Below are 23,946 nucleotides of genomic sequence, written 5' to 3'. Positions count from 1 at the left end.
ATATTATATTAAAATATTATATAAAATAAATATATTAAATATTTAAATGTACTGAAACTCAATAAATATAAACATATGTTATATTACATATATAAATAAAAATAAAAACCAGGATTTTCTTACAGTTATTCTTAAGTTCAGTAAGAACATCCTTGACCAATGAAGCTTTCTGGAGTCACCAGAGCTAAACATTCCCTGTAAACATTAATTATTTCACTCTCCACATAACCAGAATAGGCTATCTCATTATGTTGGAAGGTCTACTATTCTTAATTAAAAACAAAAAGAAAACCAGATTGCCCTTACTGAAGACTAACAGCCAAGTTTGCCTTGCTTCTGCATTTAGAAGAAAAGGCAACTTATATTGATGTTCAAGAGCCCTTGGAAAGAACTTACTAATGAAACATATAATAAAGGAGAACTCTCTCAACTATCTACCATCACTTACAAAATTAGTCTTTTCAAAAATCAGCCCTAATTGCTTCTCGGCCTTTTGGCTAAGATCAAGTGTTAAAATCAGCCCTAGGAATCACACACTGACTAAACATGGAGACAAACATTATTTCACTAAATATAAAGTTACTGTAAGAAGGGGGAAAATCTATTCCAAAACCCTATGAAAATCACTGAATTCCACACCCTTTTCCTTTTCTGTATTAAAAATGTTTTAATAAAGAAATTAATATTCTGTATTTTATAATTTATATATAATTCTACATTTTATATTCTATAGAAATACTATACTTTAGGGAAATTAAAATATTAAAAAAATTTTTAATTAATAATATTTTATTAATAAGCTGCGTTAGTTCTCAGAGGAAATCCAAAACAGTGTAGTAGTTTAGAACATATTTTTCCTCTTAACAGAACCTTCCCAGCTCAGTAAAAAATATCAAAGAGCCATGAACAAGTCCTCTAATTATTACTTTCAACAAACGGGATCTTAAAAGCCTCAATGATCAAGTACCAGGGCCAGTTCTCTTAGCTATGTAAGCTGTGAGAACTTACCCAAGAAAAGACTCCAATGTGTATTATCTTCTAGGTGGCTAATCAAAACTTTCTTCTTACTAATTTAAAAGATGCAGAGAAAGAAGGTTTGATCTAGAAAAGGCAGAAAGACAGATCTTGATAGTGTTAATAGTGCTGCTTCATATTTGGAAAATAAAAGGTAGCTTTTGACCCAAGAGGAAAGGAAGAAGCATTTGAAAGTGGAGGGCCAAGGAATGACTCAATGGAAGGACAAGAAAATTCTAAAGCTATGCAAGTAAGAAACTAGTGAAAGGAGTGTTTCTGAGAAATATGTTTTGAAAATAAATGTAAAGCTCTGTTTGGAATACAGAATAATTAACCTTAAATTTCAATTTCATATTATAGCTAGCTGAAGGGAAGGAGAATGAGAAAGAATAGTGGCGAGAAAGGATGAAAATTAAAAGGGGTTAAATTCAAGGCAGAAATGTTAATCTGAGGTAAATCTCTCAAACCATGCAATTTACTGGCTATACGCCTAAAAATATATTATCATGTTATAACTGCCCTTTGAGGTTCAGATTAGTTTACTAGCATTTTAATGTAATTTCCTATGTGTTAGTAATATTTACATAGAGGAGAGAGGAGAGGAAAGTACTTGAAGACAAAAGAAGAAAAAGGAAGGCTACGGAAGTGGAGGGAGACAGAAAAGGAGTAAGACGAGGAGGAAAAATCCCTCTTCTCTTTGCTTCCACTAAACAAATTAACTTCCTACTAAATAATGTAATATAAAAGCCTATATAAACTTGCTACTCTATTTTTCTTTATGCTCATTTTAATATTTGTTTGTTTGTTTGTTTGTTTACTTATTTATTTATTTATTTATTTAAAGTACACTCCATGCTCAGCACAGAGCCCAACGCAGGGCTGGAACTCATGACACCCTGGGACCACAACTCGAACCAAGATCAAGAGTCAGATTCTCAATCCTCTGAGCCACCCCAGAGTCCCAATCCTATTTTTCTTTAAAACAATAAGCACAAAAGGGAAGGTGATGCATTAGTAGCTAAAAAATAAGCTCTAAACTTTGTCTCAAATTCATGCTGATACCTCATAATTTTCTATAATTCAATAAATGAATTTTTATTTGAATAAGTCACATTTCTTAATTTTAACTGCTTCAAATGTCTCCCCCTTTTGGACCTTTAATACTTCACATGGATGAAGATAATTTATGAAAAAATTGATGTGAATCAAAAATCAGGGTAAATCCATAAAGAAGGTATAAAAGTGACTGATTGACAATATTAATATCTTTTTCATTAATATTAGCTTTTTTTGGGTGACTTTTCAAAAAAGATAAAATATAACCAACTTACCAGGTGTACTTAATTAAGTACATAATATAAAATAAACATTGTTTAGGAAAGCAGATTTAACGCACATAAAAATTTTCTTAAACAATTACTAAATCATTAGAAATGTTAGTAAATCATGCATATTCAAAAGCCACTTTCTTCTGTACTGTAAAGCAACTGATGAATTATAAAAACATATTAGTTGTTACAAAATATCCCTGAAGAATGATTAAAAAGACTTCTTTTAGATGACAGTGAAATGCAATCAAACTTTTTTGATTAGGAAATATTTAAAGAAATGTGCAATGGTCTAGTAAGTCTGCTCCCTCAATAATATGCATCTGGCCATATCACTGCAGGTACTGTATACTTTTTTAAAACATAACTAGACTAAAATAATTGTTATTCATATATCTCAAGGTCACAAAAAAGAAAATACATAAAGGCAGATGCATGTCAGTAGGTCTAGGGTCACTGGCAATAGGTTTAAACAGCATTAGAATGAAATTAACTTCAGGTAGTTTTCCTTAGGCTCTAAGTAAATGTCTATTCACATGCAGTCAAAGGAAGGGTTAATTTAGAGAAGAGAGCCTAGGGAGTGCTGATTTAGCACATGCCTGCAGGTCACTCTGGACAGCAGAGGGGGTGCTGGGGGAGGGATAGGTCATGCAGAAGGGAAATACCATGAATGGGAAGCCAGAGCAGGATAGGAGTGAGAGACACAGACTCACTCTGTCTGCGGTGCGGCGGCACAGTCCGTGGGATCCCCTGGAAGGAGCCCTGCCAAGGAGAGAAGGAGGGAGCAGAATACCCACCCTGTGCAGAGAGAGATGGGGTAGGGAGGTATAATAAAAAAGGGAACCGAAAAATAGAGAAACCAAAGTCATACTTTAAAAAAAAATAACAATAGTGTTAATAAGAAGACAGATTTCATTTTTTTAATATAGGTAGTTCAAATGATTAAAATACATCATTATCCAAAACTAGGTATTTTTAATATATTTAAAAAATTATTTTCCCCTAATATTCATAGTTAATGCATAAGAAACAAAAAATACATATGATATATATTCTTTCTGGTACACATTACATTTATCATCATATAGCTCTTTTTACAACAGCAAATTCCAGTCTTGCAAAATGTGAAAGCATTTAAAAGGGGAAATAGACTTTCAAGTGTTAAACACAGAAATTGCATCAATTATAAATCAGGCAACAAAAAAACTATGATACGAAAAATTTTTACTTTTTTTTAAATCATAGGTTTTCAGAGGATTAGCAGGTAAAATAAAGAAAACTGGCTGTAGATAGCAGAACCAACACATCATTAAAAAGACTTAGGATGTTTTCAGAGTGAGTGTACTGTCAAGAATGTGACATACAGGCCAGAGGTTAAACATGCATGCTCTTTAATATGAATAACTTTGGTTTCTTACGTGTACTTAATAACAGATTATCAGAATCAAAACACACCTACAATGGCATTTACTTCACTCTCCTGACTTTCCAGATAAAACTGGGTCATCAAGCAAGAAAAAATTTATTCAATGCCTGACAAATTTATTGAATGCTTTACAAATAAGACAAAACTGGGTCTCAGGTCTGCTCCTAGACTCCTCACCAACTGAAATATATCCACAAATAAAACTATTAAAACACTAACAAATCATCAAGGAAAATGAGCTGTAAATCATTATACCCAGTTAAATTTTCAAAAGAAAGTATGCATGATTTTTCAGACCAACTAATTGGACAGAGAATTTATTAGATTACTTACATAGTTTATTGGTGTTTACAGATTTCATAAACTCTAAATAAATTTTTTGCCACTTCTGTATCAATACTTTTTAGCTCATTTCAGTATAATCAGGTACTTCTTTAAATTTAAGAGTAATCGTAGCTACACTGCTCATATAAAACAAAAACAAAATGACCCACTTTCTATGTTAATGAAGGGGAAAAACAGCTCCAAGAAACCACATGGAATTAATGATCATTAGAACATCTTAGTTAAAAAAATCCTACCTTTTCTCCACTAACTTAACCACAGATATTTGCAAAAATAGCTTAGAAAATATTTAATAATGTGATAATCCCAAGTGCTCTCCAAAAATATTACCTGATACAATTCTAGTTTGTTGTTTCAGAAATGTTTTGGTTCAAAACCTTTACATAAAACAAGTCCTCAACCAAGAAGGGGCATGCACTTTTCTAGGAGTTTTACCAGGGTCTAGCTTCTCCCCACTGCACTGGGCAAAGGCTCTTTCACACAGGGATTTTGTGCATAAGCTAAACATGCGATCAGGATTCCTTTTCAAAGAAATAAATTCTCTCTGGAGGTCTGTGAAAATAGTGCTAACTGGGAGCCAGAAGAACTGTGTTTTTCTTTGGATCTTCCAGAAGTCCTGTAATCTCGAAAAAGTTACTGATCTTTTCTGAGTCTCAGTTTCCTCATTTGTAAGATGAAAGGTTGGAATGTGCTATAGAATCAATTACTTGTGTTACCCCCATTTTCATACGTTGAGACCTATTTCCCCAGTGAGATGGTATTGGGAGGTAGGGACTTTGGGAGGTGATTAGGTCATGGGGGTGGAGCTCTCATGAATGGAATTAGTGCCCTTATTAAAAAACAACAGGAACATCAGCAAGAACAGCAACAATAACAACACAGAAAGCTCTCTGTCCCATCTACCATTAGAGGACATAATGAGAAGATGATTGTCTTTTATGCATGCCCTCACCAGACACTGAATCTGCTGGTGTCTTTGATACTGGACCTCCCAGCCTCCAATTCTGTGGGAGATAGATTTCTATTATTTATAAGCCACCCAGTCTATGGTATTCTGTTATAGCTGCCCAAGCAGACTAAGACAGGATGGTTCATCTCTAAGAAACTTTTAGTTCTTATAATTCAGTTACTCACATACCTGTCCTAATCCCTACTCCAGTCATTTTTGTCCTTTAATTATATAACTGTACATACATGGCATTTGAAACAACTTTGCACCAAATGGTCTTTCATGATAATTCATTAGTTCTTTGAAATACTTTTCGTGAAGGTATCTGTCATGATACCTGAAACCTGACAGGAGTTTTATTTTATTTTATTTTAAATGTTGATTTAATTTTTGAGAGAGAGACACACACAGACAGACAGACAAAGCATGAGCAAGGCAGAGAGAGAAGGAAACACAGAATCTGAAGCAGGCTCCAGGCTCCGAGCTGTTATGACAATACAGAGCCCAAAGCAGGGCTCGAACCCACGAACCATGAGATCATGACCTGAACCTAAGTCGGAAACTTAACCGACTGGCGCCCCAAACCTGGCAAGAGTTTTAAAGGATGTTAAATGTCCTACATTCTTTACCTAACAGTTTCTGGCACACAGCAGACTCTAAATAACTGTTTATGGATTTAAATGGAATTAAATGAAGCTACTGTATTTATCTAGAGATGAAGCTCTAAGATCAGGCCTGGATGCATATTACAGCACCTAAGAATCTTAGAAACAAGAACAATGATATCCATCTTCACTCACCCAAGAGAAACAAACCATCATCTCTGGGATAGGTTTGAGTATGAGAGAGAAAGAGAGACAACCTTGTGAAATAAACACATAAATAGCTCTACCTGCTGCTACCAAGGGGCACTCGTATTTTAAACTGCTTGAACAGCTGTCATTTGAATTTATGCCTAAAAAGGCAAAGAATATTACTCATTTTACTTACTTCACTTTAAAGGTATCCTTGCACTTCTCCACCTCCATCTGCCAATTCCTATCCAGCCTTCCAAGCCCATTTCAAACTCATCCTCTAAAAGCTTTTCCAGATCCTACCTAAATTAATTATGATAACTCTTGTTTATAAGCATCTACTTCATTTGGTGGTACTTGTCTCAGGGAATTTTCCTTCTGCTTTTCACTATGTTGATTTGAATATTTCTATTATTCTTTTATCAAAGATAAGCACCCTGAGAATAATAGCTTTCTCACATTTCTTGGTGTCAACTATAGCTTCACTAAGAGATGTTCACAGAAAAAGCAAGAGTGGCTACATTAATATCAAATAAAGAAAGATTCAGAACAAATTACCAGGTACAAAAAATGATCTTATAAAAAGATTAAAGGGTCAATCTACCCAAAAGATATAGTGATCCTAAATGTATATGCACCAAACTACAGAACTGTGTAACACACACAATGAAAATTGATAGTACTGAACAATCAAATCCACAATTACAGTTGGAGAATCTAACACCCCTCTCTTAATAATTGATAAAACAACTAGACAACAAAATCAACAGTGATACAGAGGACTCAAGGACACCATCAACAATCTGGATCTAATCAGTATTTATAGAACATTCCATCCAGCAACAGCAAAATATGCATTCTTTTTAAGAGTCTATCAATCCCTTACCACATTTACCACAGTCTAGGCCATAAAACAAACCACAACAACTAAAAGAAAAAAAACTGCACAAAACGTGTTTTTTGTAACATAAATTAGACATTTTTTAAAAGTTTATTTATTTATTTATTTAGAGAGTGTGAAAGTGAGTGAAGAAGGATCAGAGAGAGAATACCAAGTAGGCTGTGTATTGTCAGTCTTCAGTACAGAACCTGTCAAGGGACTCGGAATCCATGAACTGTGAGATCATGACCTGGGCTGAAATCAAGAGTCAGATGCTTAACCGATTGATCCACCCAGGTGTCCCACATAGAATATGCATGTGTGTGTGTGTGTGTGTGTGTGTGTTAAAAGAATGAAGTTCTTTGTTTTTCCAAGTTTATGTGTTCATTTTCAGAGAGAGAGAGAGAGAGAAGAGGGAAGGCATTATGCCAGTGGCATAATACAAGAAAAAGAAGTAAAAGACACATATAAATCAAAAAGTTAAAAAAAACAAAAAACAAAAAACTGCTCATATTTGCAGATGACATGGCAGTCCAAGTAGAAAATTCAGATCTACAGGAAAAACTCCCAGAATTAGTGAATTTAATAAATTCATCAGATACAAGATCCATATACAAAATCAATTATATTTCTAAATACCAGCAATGAACACATGAAAGTGAAATTTAAAAGACAATGGCATTTATAACTCAAAATGAGGAAATACATAATAAATCTGAGAAAGCATATGCAGAACTTATAGTCTAAAAACTAGAAAATGTTGGTTAAAGAAATAAAAAATGATTTCAATTAATGGAAAGCTATACTTTATTCAGGGATTGGAAGACTCAACATATATTAAAGATGTTAACTCCAAAATGATATTTAGGTATATAAAATATTTTCTGTCAAAATCCTGGGAAGAAATTTTTTTACATAAACACAAGTTAATTCTAAAATTATGTAGAAAATCAAACAAATTAGAATATATAAATGATTATGAAAAAGAAGAAAAAGTAGGAGGAATCACTCAAGATTTTTTATATAGTTACAGCAATTAAGACAGTGAAGTACTGGTGAAGGGGTAGATACACAGATCAATGGAATAGAGAAATCAGAAGCAGATCCGTACAAGTATACAGTCAACTAATTGTTGACAAAAACATAAAAGTTATTCAACAGAGAAAGATTTTTTATTTTTAGTTTTTATTTATTTATGTTTTAGGTAGGCTTCATACACAGTGCAGAGCTTAACATGAGTTCAAACTCAGGATCTTGAGATCAAGACCTGAGCTGAGATCAAGAGTTGGACACATAACTGATAGAGCCTCCCAGGTGCCCCACAGAAAGGATAGTCCTTTGAACAAATGGTACAAAGCAACTGGATGTTGGTGGGAAAATAATGAACCTTGACCTAAACCTCATTCTTACATAAAAATTAAGTCAAGATGGATAACAGATTCAAATGTAGAAAATAGAAGTATAAACATCTTAGATGAAAACAAAATTTTCAGAGTCTTGGCCTTGGTGAAGCATTTAGGCATAACAAAAAGCATAGTTCATAAAAGACAAAAAGTATTGAAAAACTGGACGTCATCAAAACTAAGATCATTTACTCTTGAATTACTCTGTGAAGATAATTTCCCCAATGGGGGGAAACACTTGCAAACCACATTTACCCTTATGTAAGGACTTGGAAAATACATCAAGAACTCTCAAAATTCACCATTAAAAAAGTAAAAATCAAGGGACAAAATGGGAAGACATGGATATATTTGAAGAAGAAAAGGGCAATTAAGCATACAAAAGACATTAGCACCATTAGCCATTAAGGAAAGAAATTAAAACCACACTGATATATCACCACACAGTTACCAGAATGGCTAAAATTAAAAAAATAACACTAATAAACACTGATGATGATGCAGAGAAACTGGGGGCACCTGGGAGGCTCAGTCAGTTAAACATCTGACTCTTGGTTTTGGCTCAGGTAATGATCTCACAGTTTTGTGAGTTCAAGCCTCGTGTCAGGCTCTGCACGGACAGTGCAAAGCCTGCTTGCGATTCTCTCTCTCACTCTCTCTGCCCCTCCCTCACTCATGGTGTCTCTGTCTCTCTCAAAAATAAATAAATTTTAAAAAATTTCAGAGAAACTATATCACTCATAAAATGTTGATGAGAATCTGTTCCAGCAGTTGTTCTGATAAATGGTTTGGCAGTTTCTTTGAGAACTAAACACAGAGTTACCATATGACCCAGAATGCACAATATAGGCATGTATCCCAGAGAAATGAAAATTTCCTCTACACACAAATACTCGTAGCAGCTTTATTTGTAATAGCCCCCAAACGAAAATGATCAAAATGTCTTTCAATAGATAAAGTGGTTAAACAAACTATAGAACATTCACATCATGGAATACTACTTGGCAATAAAAAGGAGCAAATTACTGATGGACACAACTTCTTGGATGAATTTCCAAGGTGTATATGCTGAGTGAAAAAAGTCAATCTTGGGGCGCTTGGGTGGCTCAGTTGGTTGAGCGTCTGACTTTGGCTCAGTTCATGATCTTGTGTTTGTGGGTTTGAGACCTGCATCAGGCTCTGTGCTGACAGCTCAGAGCCTGGAGCCTGCTTTGGATTCTGTGTCTCCCTTTCTCTGCCCCTACCAAGCTCATGCTCTGTCTCTGTCTCTCAAAACTTAAATGTTTAAAAAAAATTTTTAAAGCCAGTTTCAAAAGCTCACACACTATATAATATCGCTTATATAAAATTCTTCAAATCACTGAATTAAAGGCATGGAAAATCAGAATAGTGGTTTCCAGGGGTTAGGAATGGCAGAGGAAAGGAATGGTTCTGACTCTCAGAAGGTAGTACACAAGGCAAAACTTCATAGTGGCACAATAATTCTGCATCTTAAATACGGTGGTTGTTGCTGGAATCTAAACAGTAATAAAATGGCATACAACTACAAAAATACTAACGTCAATTTCCTGGTTTTGATATTGTACTATATTTATATAAAATGTAATCATTGTGGAATGATGGGTGAACCATACAAGGGATCTTTCTGTTCTATTTTGTAATTTTTTATAATCTATAACTATTTAAAATAAAAAGTAAAAAAAGAGAAGAGTAAAACTATAATGCACATTAGAGTAATACAGAGGAAAACTATTAAAAAGGTGATGATATTGGTAGGGAAAGAAAGAAAACACGCTTAAAGATATTCTCATCTCTATGAAGGTAATTTCCCCGAGTATGAAAGTAAGAAAGATTACTCCTTTCAACAGTAAACAGCTGAAATAGCTATAAAATAAATACATGATTAACAAAACCTTGCAATCAGGCAACTTTAGAAACATAGAAACCTGAGCAACACTAAGCAGCAGCACTAAGAGTAGGCATTGGCTCCCCATAATTCAGTATCTATTAGAAGTGTTTCTACAACAAAAGAGAACTTGTAGAGGAGAACCTAACATAGAAACTTAGAAGATTTAGGATTTATAAGATGTAAGGAAAGGGTGAGAGACCTGATCATTAGCAAAAAGACAGCAGTAGCAAAACAAGTTCCCAGATGGAACTGGACATGGCAGCTATAAAATGGATTTGAGAGCCAGAAGGTCTAGTCCCCAAATCTGGAATAGACGTCCACCATCCTCTGGTCCAGAAAGAAGAGCCTCACTCTCCTGCTCTCTCAGATTTACCCTTTGCTGTCTCCTCATGAATGTCATAAATTAAGAATTTTGCAATGTCTTTGATTTAGCATCCAAAACCTTTAGTATACTGGGACTGAAATATAAAATAAACCAATCAAAGTTCACTGAATGAATGAATAAATGGTTCTACAGTTTAAAAGCTGGAGGAATGTACTATTTGTTTGTTTGTTTGTCTGTCAATTCCTGCTACTTAGTTCAGGTTTAAAGCCTAATCCAATGACCTCTGCACAGAACTGAATTACGGATAGTCTGAAATGAAATGTACTATAAATGTAAAATGCCCCCCAAATGTCAAAGACTTAGTACCAGCAAAAAACCAAAAATCAGAATGTAAAATATCTCAATAACGTCTTTATATTGATTTCATGGTTGAACAGTACTCTTGGATTAATAAAATATTTCATTAAAATTAATTCTACAGGGGGCCTGGGTGGCTTAGTTGGTTAAGTGTCTGACTCTTGATTTCAGCTCAGGTCATGATCTCAGTTTTGTGAGATTGAGTCCCGCACCGATAGCTTCCCTGTGACAGTGTGGAGTCTGCATGGGATTGTCTCTTTCTCTCCCTCTCTCTCTGCCCCTCCCCTTGCACCTCTCATTGCGTGTGCTCGTTCTCTCTCTCAAAATAAATAAACTTAAAGAAATTAAGTCTGCCTGTTTTGTTTTTACTTTAATTTGGATACTAGGACATTTCCATGATATTATTATATTGGAGCACTAATCTAGAAGGCACTAAGTACATAATTCTTTCTTAGTTGATGCCATTGAGTCATGAAATTCCCTAAGCTCTAACCAAGAAAGTACCTTTTGCTCACCAAAATCTATTTTAAATCTCCTGATGACTTTTAAGATGAAACGGTAGTTATGAGATGCTTTCTGCTAGAGAAACACAATGGTTGTGTATTAAAACAAAGAGCACTGTAGGTATGCAGATGAATATATCCCGTTCAAGGGGAAAAATAAAATCTACTTAATGATAATCTATCTTCTTTATTTTCCTTCATTTCTTCTAGAAATGTCTATTTCTTTTCTTTCCATTTCCTAAATGGCTATATTATACACAGCATCTCTCTCTTCTCTACCATCCTTCTCTGCTTTCTGCTACAACCAGATTTCTTCCGCTGATGCCAGGAAATGTTCCCAGGACCTGCTTACATATGCTTCAAAAACCTCTGAAGTAGATTCTACTTCAGATCCTCAACTAACTCACAAAGTATCAAGAAACATATTCAAACTTCCCAGGATATTCAGGGAATGATGAGGAACAAGAACTCAGACTATAACTTGCAAAAAAAATGTTATCTACACTAAACCTGGGGATTTTAAAATATAACATGTTCTGATTCCCCAAATCACTCTTTAACAAACTCATTGTTGCCAAAGAATTCCACTATACCTCCCCATTACCAACATCTTGTTTAAATATGTTGGGTTCCTGCTAAAAAAAGAACACATCAAGTGTAACTTTTTAAATGAGAAAAGAAAATCTTTGTTATCATAATAAATGGCTTCTAAAATAATTTATTTCAAATGAATCGTTAAGTCCAAAAAAACCATAAAAATCAGAGAATAAACTCAATATTTAATGTTAATAATAATTACCATTTAACTAAGTAAGTAAATATATATAACTACCTTTTTAAGTAAATACAAGTCAGTAAAACTACTTTTCCAATAATTCCTGGATAAACTTTTGAATTCTATTTTCAAATGGGCTTTAACACCAACTTCAACTATTTCCCTAAACAGCCAAAATCATGTGTTTAACTACTGCCTAAACATATCTTCCTACCTCATCACCTTTACTTGTACTGTTCCTTCTGTCAAGGATATTTCTCCCATTTCAATCTGCACAACCTGTAGCAATTCTTCAAGGCTCCTCAGTGTGCCTTCTGGGGAAGGAACCTTGAACTAGCAGTCAGTAGCCTGAAGTTAGAGTAATATCTCAGTCATCGATTATTTGGAAACTTTAATATTCCATTTAATCTCCCTGCCTTTTGTTACCTAGATAACTATAAAACAAAGGTGTTAAGCCAGATGACTCCTAAAATAACAGATGACAAGCCTAAAGTCTGGGTTTGTTAGAAGTGCTAGGCTAGAAAACTGACCTTCATTTCATCCAAAATTACAATGTAACTAACACAGCAATGTCTGGGGACTATTTTCCACCATTTACTTTTGTCTAATTAATAGCCAGTTTTCAGAACGGTAAGGTCAAGGAAGACAGAGATGGTATAAAGACTCCCATGAGGATGAGAAAATGGAACTTCTCTTCTTCTTCTTAATGAAATCACCAAACTACATAGTAACAGTGTCAGAAAGCACAAATATCTGTGAGAAAACTGGAGAAACTTGGAAAGCCTAAACTACATCTAGAAGCAAGAGGTATCATCTTACTTTGCAATTTCCTCAATCAGGTAAGGTTCCACACCCTTTGCCATTAAAGAAATATTATATCATCTCTGCCCACTGGCATCTTTTACTACTATTCAACTACAACCTTCGCCTTCTTCACCAAGCTCCTTGGTTCTTCCAACTGGACTTTCCCAATCCTTTGAAACTTATAGAACACACTACACTTTATATCACATCACAGTTCCTTTAATAAGCACTTGCTAATGGAGGAAAGAATCCTTATTTGTCTGTGTATTTCCTTCCCCAATTCCCTGCTTCTATAGCAAGAGTCTAATAATTGAGATGGGAGAGGCTCACAAACTTTTGTTGAATAAATTATTAGCATCGTACCTTATATAGAGCACACAAAAAATTACTCATTAGATAAATGGAAAAAAGTATTTTGCAAGCTTTCAAGCCTATAGCCAAGCTTTAAAAATGGAACTGTTAATCACATTAACCATTATGGCTCCCTGTTCATTTCTGTTACTAGGATTCCACTGCTAAAATAAGGCAAAAGAAGAGTCAGAGTTGGCTTTATAAGGCATTCTCTTAACAAAAATATCTATTAGTTGGCACCCTACAACAGGATCATAATGACTGGATGGCCATGTGATGATTCTGTGGCACAGGCATACCCTGAACTGAGTTTCAGAACTCAGATTAAATTGTGGTCAGTGTATTTTAGACTAAATATATTTCAAAAAACAAGAAGCACAGAACACATGGTTACTTTCTACTGTTTAGAAGAAACCATTCCCTAACTATGTCTAAAAACATAGCCTTCACTATCTATGTCTTAATGCATTTATACTTCTTAATAGCCTCAACATTTGAGTAATTATAATGATAGAATATATTTGAAAAGTTTCAACAACAAAATAAAATGCTACATCATATATTTTCAAAGAGTTATATTCTGCTAAAGAGGGAAGACTGCAGTTTTTGGATTTCTCTTTCTTTTACAGCATGGGGAAATACTACTCTCATAAATACATGCAAGGAGAGGAGACTAGACACTCAAATAAAATGGGCTATAGTGTGCAGAATGGAAAAGCTATTAAATGCACATTCATTTATATAAGACACACAAGAAGCTTTAGAAAGCACATAAACACCTAAGAGACAAAAAAATCAACTTACCTAAAAAAAAAAAAATTACAGCCATGGCAGATTCAAAATTATTAGATTAGGGTAAAAAAAAGTGGAACAAACATCAAAAGAGTATATGACATGAGGTTAAGGCCATATGTACTTACAGGAATTCTTCTCCAGGGTGTTTGAGTATATTTATCAGCATATGTGCATTTTTCCTCTGTAGATTTTTGGTGGCAGTTACACCGAGTTGCCTGAATAAAACCACAAATTTTTATACTAGTATAATTCTGTACATACATATACATACAAAGTAGAGGCTCATTTAAAGGGTAAAAGACTACTACCACACAAAAAGGGCAAATATCCAGGTCTATTCAGAAGTTTCCCGTCTTATTCAGAGATTGGGTTCTACAGTTGGATAGTAAAAACTAACCTTGGGAATCTCTTACATTATCCATAAAAACACAATGACCTTATGTATATAAACATATATAATACTATGGATATAAGTATAGAATATATACCAGTTTATAAAAAGTACAATTGAAAAATCTAAGGTATTTCTCTAAACTACAGTGGTACTACAGTCAGTACACCACTGTTTTTTTTTTTTAATGTTTTATTTATTTTTTGAGACATAAAGAGACAGAGCATGAGCAGGGAGGGGCGAAGAGAGAGAGAAACACAGAATCGGAAGCAGGCTCCAGGCTCCGAGCTGTCAGCACAGAGCCCGACGCGGGGCTCGAATCCACGAATGTGAGATCATGACCTGAGCCAAAGTTGGAGGCTTAACCAACTGAGCCACCCAGACGCCCCCACCACTATTTCTTAAATTCACTTTTGATAGGACTCTACTGGATATTAAATACCTCCAGGTCACAAGTAAGGTTATCTATTCACATGTGTAGTGCTTTAAAGCCTCCTTAATTATGTGTTAACCTTATTGGACTAAACAATTTGAAGGATCTCTGCCTTTTGACAAGATCCATCTGACCATTTCAGTTCATAAATGAACTCTCTACATATGATTCGACACAAAGCATACTCATTTAGTCACTTATACAACACAAGCCAATGCACCTATTGTGCAAACTTTGGTTTCTCAAATATCAAATTTTTTAAAATAATGAAAAAATTGATAAGAATTTCTCCCCAGTGTGAAGTTAGAATACATCTGTATTGTTTATTAAGCAATCCTACTGGAGGTAAACATATTGTCTCATAGGAGAATCTATGTAACAAATTCTTGATTATGGAACTAAGTTAAAATTATGTGTCTACTTTAAAGATATTTACAAAAATTAAGAATTTTTCTTAATTTTAATCAGATCATCCCATTTTTCATATATAAAACAAGATCTAACTACAAGCAAAAATTTCTATACTAAAGACATTTTTCCTTTCCTAAGAAATGGAATGCTGAAACGAAATTCAGTATATAAGCAGGCAATTCGTGAGTCTTGTGAAATTCACTGCAATAGGATGTAACTTTTAATATAGATGGGAGGTATGTAAAGATAAAACATTTATCTTAATGCAAGCACATTATGTAGTCTATACTAACAACTGCAATTCCAGAAGTAATTTCCTTTTTGTAGTCTATATGTTAGGCATATTAAGTATATTAAGTATTTGGCAAATGTTTGAATTTTCCATAATTTTTAAAATTATTTGTGACACTTCAATGGGTGTAAAACAACTACCCCAATCATTCCCTGTCCATGTGCCTCATGTTCTACATAGTCCCATATTTCAGGGAAGTGCATCCTATTTTTTGACCCAATGATAGATTTGATTAGTTTCAAGCAATCAGATTAATCCCATTCTACCATGCTTAGGAAAGGACAAAGAACCCAAACCTAGCTAATTCAATGTGAGAAAAGTCTGTGTTATTTCTGAGAAAGTACTCTAGATTTTTAAATAGACATGCTAGGAAAAAAACCCGTCTTTTTTCCTACTTCTGGGGACTAAATATACAAGTATGTGACACATAGAGCTAAAGAAGACATCTTGTAACCATTACAGGACAGCCAAAAGGATTCCAGAAAAGTCAACCAAGAACTTCACCATTACCCAAATGACCACTTAAGTACTGATGGGATCTATAGTATTTTGTTACTTGACTTGACTTTTACTTGGAGCTTATCACATCATAAGAAATGCACTGATTTACAAGCTGAGTGATTTGGGACAAGTCATTAAATAAAAATTAATATCTGTCATGCACCCATGGTCCAGGTTATGGCATTAGATAGTTTATATAATATAGTTCTTTAAGTGATCATAATCCTATATGTTATTATTTTTATTATCCTCACACACAGAAGAGGCTTAGGAGGAATTAAGTAACTTCCCTAAGAGAACATGACTATTAAGTTTCAGAACCAGGATTTGAACCCAGTTCTATCCAGCTTTTCATAGCTAGTAATAGTTTTTCAAATATATGACTTAGTCATACATAAGAGCTAGTCTGCTTAAGCTGAGTTCTACTTTCTATGACTCTGTAAAGAAAATTCTACGCTAGTAATTACACAAGATTATTCTGAGGGATAACTGAGCAAATATATCTAAATGTATCTAATTAAGAGCATTCTTAGCATTTTGAACAAGGTTTAAATGGTTGAGCATCTATAGTTTTCAGTTAAATTCTTGGAGCATTGCATTGTTTTACATCTGCACATTTCACATAAAATATGAATTCAACACTTTATACTGTCACTTCACTTTTCTGAAACTCTGGACACAAACACGGGTTAGGGGTGAGTGCATATATTTTTGAAAAAGATAAAATGCATTGAAGTTTGAACAAGAAAGGGATATTGAAATCCCCTAGAAAATCCTTCACATTTTTTCCCTTAAATTACAGTGTTGTTAACATACTGTATTAGTTTCAGCTGCATAACACAGAACATACATTATTGTGCTCATCAAGTACACTCCTAATCCTCTACACCTATTTCACCCATTCACCTACCCACCTCCCTCCCTTCTGGCAACCATCTGTTTGTTCTTTCTAGTTAAGAGTTTATTTTTAGGTTTATTTTTTCTCCATTATTCATTTGTTTTGTTTCTTTTTTTTTTAATCAATTTTTTTAAACAGTTTATTGTCAAATTGGTTTCCATACAACACCCAGTGTTCTTCTCCACAAGTACCCTCCTCCGTCACCACTACCTCTTTTCCCCCCTTCTCCTTCCCCTTCAATCCTCAGTTCATTTTCAGCATTCAATAGTCTCTCAAGTTTTTCATCCCTCTCTCTCCCCAACTCTCTTTCCCTCTTCCCCTCCCCCTGGTCCTCCATTAGGTCTCTCCTGTTTTCCTCTTAGACCTATGAGTGCAAACATATGGTTTCTGTCCTTCTCTGCCTGACTTATTTCACTTAGCATGACACCCTCAAGGTCCATCCACTTTCCTACAAATGGCCATATTTCATTCTTTCTCATTGCCATGTAGTACTCCATTGTGTATATATACCACATCTTGTTTCTACATTTTGTTCTTAAACTCCACATATGAATGAGATCTTTTGGTATTTGTCCTTCTCTAATTGGCTTATTTTACTTAACATTATACTCTCTATATCCATCAATGTTACTGCAAATGGCAAGATTTCATTCTTTTTTATGGCTGAATATTATTCCATTATATACACACACACTCATATATATGAATCACATCTTCTTTATCCCTTCTTCTATCAACGGACACTTGGGCTTCTTCCATAGTTTGGCTACTGTGAATAATGCATGTGTCCCGTCAATGTACTGGTTTTGTACTCTTTGAGTAAACATGCAGTAGTGCATTTAATGGATCGTAGGGTAATTCTATTTTTAATATCCTGAGGAACCTATATATTGTTTTCCACAGTGGCTGGACCAGTTTGGATTCCCACCAACAGTGCACAAAGGTTCCTTTTTCTACACAACCTTGCCAACACTGGTTGTTTCTTGAATTTTTTATTTTAGCTATTCTGACAGGTGTGCAGTAATAGTGCAGTGTGGTTGTGATGTGCATATCCCTGATGATAATTAATAGTGAACATTGTTTCATGTGTCTGTTGGCCATTGGCAGGTGTTCTCTGAAGAAATGTCTGTTCTTGTCTCCTGCCCATTTAACTGGATTGTCTTTTTGGTATTGAGTTGTATATGTTCTTTATATATTTGGATACTGTTTCTCGAATGTGTCATGTTAAAATGTCTTCTACCATCCAGTAGGTTGTCATTTAGTGTTGCTGGTTGTTTCCTTTGCTTTGCAGAAGCTTTTTATTTTGATGTAGTCCCAATGGTTTATTTTTGCTTTTGTTTCCCTTGCCTCAGGAGACATATCTAGAAAAATGTTGCTAGAACCGAAGTCAGAGACATTTCTGACTGTGTTCTTCTAGGATGTTTATAGTTTCAGGTCTCACATCTAGGTTTTTAATTCATCTGGAGTTTATTTCTGTGTATAGTGTGAGAAACTCATCCAGTTTCCTCCTTCTGCATGTAGCAGTTCAGTCCTCCCAACACCATTTGATGAAGAGACTACTTTTTCCCATTGGTATTCCTGCTTCCTTTGTAGATTAACTGATCATATCACTGCGGGTTTATTTCTGGGCTTCTTATTCTATTCCACTGATCTATGTGTCTATTTGTGCCAGGGCTATACTGTTTTGATTACTACAGTTTTGTAATATAACTTGAAAACAATGTTTTTATTTTATTTTTGAGAAAGAGAGGGAAAGAGACAGAGTGCTAGCAGGGGAGGGGCATAGAGAGAGGGAGACACAGAATCCAAAACAGGCTCCAGGCTCCAATGTGGGGCTTCAACCTATAGACTGTGAGATCATAACCTAAGCCTATGTCGGATGCTCAACAAACTAAGCCACCCAGGTGCCTCAATACATCCTGAAGTCTAAAATACCTCCAGTTTTGTTTCTCTCTAAGATTTGCTTTGGCTATTTGGGATCTTTTCTGGTTTCATACAAATTTTAGGATGGCTTGTTCTACTTCTGTGAAAAATATTCTTGGTATTTTGTTAGCAATTGCATTAAATCTGTGGATTCCTTTGGGTAGTATAGATATTTCAACAATATTTGTTCTTTCAACCAATGAGCATGGAATGTCTTATCATTTCTTTGTGTTGTATTCAATTTCTTTCATCAGTTTTATGGTTTCCAGAATACAAGAACTTGACCTCTTTGGATAAGTTTCTTCCTAGCTATTTTATTATTTTTGGAACAATGGCAAATTGGATTGTTTTATTAATTTCTTATTCTGCTGCTTTATTATTAGTACACAGAGATCCAACAGATTTCTGTATGTTGATTTTATATCCTGCAACTTTACTGAATTCATTTATCAGTTCTAGTAATTTATTGGCAGAGTCTTTTGGGTTTTCTATATAGAATTATCATGTTATCTGCAAATGGTCGAAGTTTTACTTCTTCTTACCAATATGGATGTCTTATTTCTTTTTCTTGTCTGATTGCTGTTACTAGGATCTCCAGTACTATGTTGAATAAAAGTGGTGAGAGTGGACATCCTTGTCTTACTCCTGACCTTAGGGGGAAAGCTCTCAGTTTTTCCCCACTGACTATGCTGATAGCTGTGGGTTTTTCATATGTGGCCTTCATTATGTTGAGGTAAGTTCCCTTTAAACCTGCTTTGTTGAGGGTTTTTACCATGAATGATTTTGTACTTTGTCGAATGCTTTTTCTGATTTACTGAAATGACCATATCATTCTTATCCTTTCTCGTATTGATGTGATGTATCATGTTGACTGATTTGCACATACTGAACCATACTTGCATCCCAGCAACAAATCCCACTTGACCATTGTGAATGAAGGTTTTAACATATTATTGGATTTGATTTGCTAATATTTTGTTCAGAATTTCTGCATCTGTGTTCATCAGAGATATTGGCCTACAGTTATTTTTGTGGTACCTTTATCTGATTTTGTTTGTTTGTTGGGAGGTTTTTTTAATATTACTGATTCAAATTTCATTGCAGGTAACCACTCTGTTCAAATTTCCTATTTCTTCCTGCTTCAGTTTTGGGAGGTGATATGTTTTAGGAATTGACTGCTTTTCCTCTAGGTTGTCCAATTTGTTGGCATATCGTTTTTCAAAATATTCTCTTACAATCGCATTTCTGTGCTATTGGTTGTTATTTCTCCTCTTTCACTTGCGATTTTGAGTCCTCTTTTTTTCTTTTCTTTTTTTTTTTTTTGTTAACGAGCCTATATTAGAGATTTATCAGTTTTGTTGATCTTTTCAAAGAGCCAGCTCCTGGTTTCACTGATCTGTTACATTGTTTTTTAAGCTTCTATTATTATTGATATCTGCTCTAATCAGTTGCATGTTTCTATATCCCCTACTTTCAATCTGCAGATTTCTTTTGGTCTGAGTCTCTTGTAGGCAGCATACAGATGGGTCTTGTTTTTCTTTTTTTTAAGGTTACCTATTTATTTTGAGAAAGAGAAAGCGTGAGCAGGGCAGGCACAGAGAAAGAGGGAGACAGAAAATCCCACGCAAACTCCAAGTTGTCAGCATGGAGCCCAATGCAGGGTTCAATCTCACACACTATGAGATCATGACCTGAGCCAAAATCTGGAGTCTGATGCTTAACTGACTGAGCCTCCCAGGTGCCCCATGGGTCTTATTTATCCATTTTGTCACCCTATGTCTTTTGATTTGAGGATTTAGTCCATTTACATTCAAAGTAAGTACTGATAAATATGTTACTTGCCATTTTACTTGTTTTGTGGTTGTTTTTGTAGTTTTTCCCTGATCCTTTCTTCTCTTGCTCTCTTTCATGTTTTTTGTTGTTGGTGGTGGTGGTGGTGGTTTTCTTTAGTGATATACTTAGATTCCTTTCTCTTTTGCTTATCTATTACTGGTTCTTGACTTATGGTTACCATTAAGTTTGTATATAACATCTTCTGCATATAGCAGTGTATATTATGTCACTTAAGTTTGAACACATACTTTATTCCTCTCTCCTCATTTTAAGTATATGGCGTCATATTTTACATCCTTTTATTTTGTGAATCCATTAACTGATTTTTGCAGGTGTACTTATCTTTACTGCTTTTATATGTCCTACTTTTTTAACTTTGTCTTTCCTTCCCACTCAAAGAATCCCCTTTAAAATTTCTTGTAGAGCTGGTTTAGTGGTTAATAACTCTTACATTTTGCTTGCCTGAAAAAACTCTTTATCTCCTTTTCTATACTGAATGATAGCCTTGCTGGATAAAGGATTCTTGGCTACAGATTGTTTCTTTCAGCACTTTGAATATATCATGCCACTCCTTTCTGGCCCTCAAAGTTTCTACTAAAAAATATCTGATAACCTTAGGGAGTTTCCCCTTGTATGTAATTACCTTCTTTTCTCTTGCTGGTTTAAAAATTTTTTTCTTTATCACTACATTTTGCCACTCTAATTACTACATGTCTGTGTGTGGAACTTGTTGGGTTAATTTCACTGGGGGATTTCTGTGCCTTCTGGATCTGAATATCTGTTTCCTTCCCCAGATTAGGTAAGTTTTTAGCTATTATTTCTTCAAATAAGTTTTCTGCCCCCTTTACTCTCTTTTTTTTCCCCTTAGGAAACCTTATAATATAATTTTTATGCCTGATGGAGTCTCTGAGTTCCCTAAGTCTATTCTCGTTTTGTATAATTTTTTTTCTCTCACCTGCTCAGCTTGATTAACTTCCATTATTATTCTGTCTTCCAGGTCACTAATTCATCCCTCTACCTCCTGCATCAGATTGCTATTTATTCCACCTAGTTGTGATTCTAATTTCATTTATTGTATTCTTTATCTCTGGTTGGTTCTTTTTCATCTCTTTGTTAAGGGTCTCACCAACGTCTTCCACTATTTTCTCAAGTCCAGTGAGTATCTTTATTGTTACTTTAAATTCTCTATCAGGCATATTACTTACATCCATTTCATTTAGGTCTCTTACTGTGGTTCTGTCCTGTGCTTTCATTTGGGGCATATTTCTGACTCCTCATTTTGTTTAACTCCCTCTGTGTGTTAGGAAAGCCACCTATGTCTGTTGTTCTTGAAAAGTAATGCCTGTATAGAAGAGGTCCTGTAGTGCCCTGCACTGTTCCCTGTTCCCCAGGTGTTTGGTGGTGGGAGATGGGGAGGGTCTCATATGCATGTTGGGTATGCCCTGATGTTGTGTCCTGGTCACTTCTTCTTTTAGTCTGGTTGTCTACAGAGGTTCTCTCTGCCTGTTGTGGTCGGTGTTTAGTCTCTGGCAGGAGTGAAACACACAATTTTAACACCTTGGGCTTCCAAAGGGCCTGCTGCTAATGGGCCCGAGGCCTTGCAAACTGCCTTGGTGAGGAGACATGGTGTTGGCAAGGTTTCTGCAGGTCTTCTGGGGAAGGGAAACCACAGTACTGGGGACTGAGGCAAAGGTGACTAAAATGGGTAGATTCCCAAAGCATGACGAGTTAGGCAGCATAACACAGGCCCTGTGTTTATGCTGAGTTGTGGAGACAGATGGCACCTGCCATCTCCTTTGTTCCTAGAGAAGCCCCTCAGGAATCCCTGTCCTTCCAGGACATGCTCCAAAGTGAGTGAACTATTCTCCCTTCCATATGTCCATAGTTTTTTCAAACTACTGCTTCTATGCTATAGCTCCAGGGGCTGTTTGTTGTGCTGTCTCTTTAAGGGCAGGAACTCAGCTTCCTCTCACCCTTTAGGTTGTCCCAGATTCAAGTTTGGCTGATTTTTAAAATTCTAGACTTTAAGTCTCCCTGTTGTAAGAACTCATGAAATTCAGCCCCACTTACTTTCAAAGCCAAATGTTAATGGGGGATTCATCTCCCTCATTGCAGGCTTCCCGGTGTAATAGTCTGTTTCTCTCCCTTCTCTGTACCCAGGGCTTCTTCCCCTATGCAGACAGCTGCAGTCAGTTATGCTCCCAACCACGTCTCTACCCTTCTTACCCATTTCAATATGGCTTCTTCTCCAACTTTAGTTATGAAGTTTGTTCTGCCTGTCTTTGGGTTGTTTTCCGGGTTTACACTGATGTGGGTATTATCTAGTTATATCTGTGGGATGTGCCGAGCTTAGGATTTCTTACTCTGCCATCTCCAAGCCTCCAAAACTTTCACATTTTTGATAAGGAAATCACTGGAGAGTGGTGGATACTGTCACTCATTCAGCTAGTTAATACTTAAGACCAAAAAAGAGACCTCTCATACCTAGTTTATGATGATGTTTAACTATTTTAAAAATGTAGTTAGAGATGTTTATTTACTTTTGAGAGAGAGACAGAGTGTGAGTGGGAGGGGGCAGAGACAGAAGGAGATGGAGAATCTGAAGCAGAGGCCAGGCTCCAAGACACCAGCACAGAGTCCCATGTGGGGCTTGAATTCACAGACCATGAAATCATGACCTGAGCTGAAGTCAGATGCTTAATTGACTGAGTGACCCAGGCGCCCCTCTTTTAGATATTTTTGAAAATTTTCTAAAAATTATTTGGAAGGTGAGACAACTAGACAACTGGGCGAGTCTCTTCAAGTTAGTATAACAACAATAAAAAAGAACAGTCCTAAATTAAGAGACTTAAAAAACGTAACTAGACGTAATATACAAACACACAGGGTATTTTTAATCTGGGGAAATCTGAAGATAGGATATTAGAAGACATTACGGATTTACTATTAATTGGTGAGATGGTAATATTTCAGCTATGAAATGTTCTTATTTTTAAAAAGAAACATATTGAGGTTAACAGAATACTATTAAAACCTTTCAGCATAAAAGCTTTACCTTTTCATTATTTTTAATCATATATCAATATAAAGTGACCTCTTTCCATAATTCATTGTCTTAAATTTATTCTTATAATTTTAATACTGCAACCCTAGCTTTTTTAATGAGAATAATTTCATTCTGTCTCACCCAACCATTTTGTTTAGCTTTATTGTACCATTTTTACATGAGACAAATTTCCTTTGTACAAAGGAATTATACCTACTACATTTTATCTAATTTTTGTCACCTAAGTTCTGCTTTTAGAT

The 23,946-nt window shown here is 35.2% G+C and overlaps 1 protein-coding gene across 6 annotated transcripts in view; it reads right to left on the bottom strand.

The window, feature by feature from the left end:
* CCSER2 (coiled-coil serine rich protein 2) overlaps positions 1-23,946 on the bottom strand; it is a 159,456-nt gene that overhangs the window by 9,860 nt on the left and 125,650 nt on the right. For 4 of the 6 annotated variants that reach the window (XM_029932048.1, XM_029932047.1, XM_029932051.1 and 1 more), the window contains one exon: positions 14,084-14,173. In XM_029932048.1, coding sequence (XP_029787908.1) covers positions 14,084-14,173 — 90 coding nt within the window. Of the gene's footprint in view, positions 1-3,007; positions 3,141-14,083; positions 14,174-23,946 lie in introns of all 6 variants that reach the window. The other 2 variants (XM_029932049.1, XM_029932050.1) reach the window with 2 other exon arrangements.

Source organism: Suricata suricatta, chromosome 2 (genome assembly GCF_006229205.1).
Source record: "Suricata suricatta isolate VVHF042 chromosome 2, meerkat_22Aug2017_6uvM2_HiC, whole genome shotgun sequence".
NCBI classification, from domain to species: domain Eukaryota; kingdom Metazoa; phylum Chordata; class Mammalia; order Carnivora; family Herpestidae; genus Suricata; species Suricata suricatta.
This window is presented reverse-complemented; position numbering and strand designations above follow the sequence as displayed.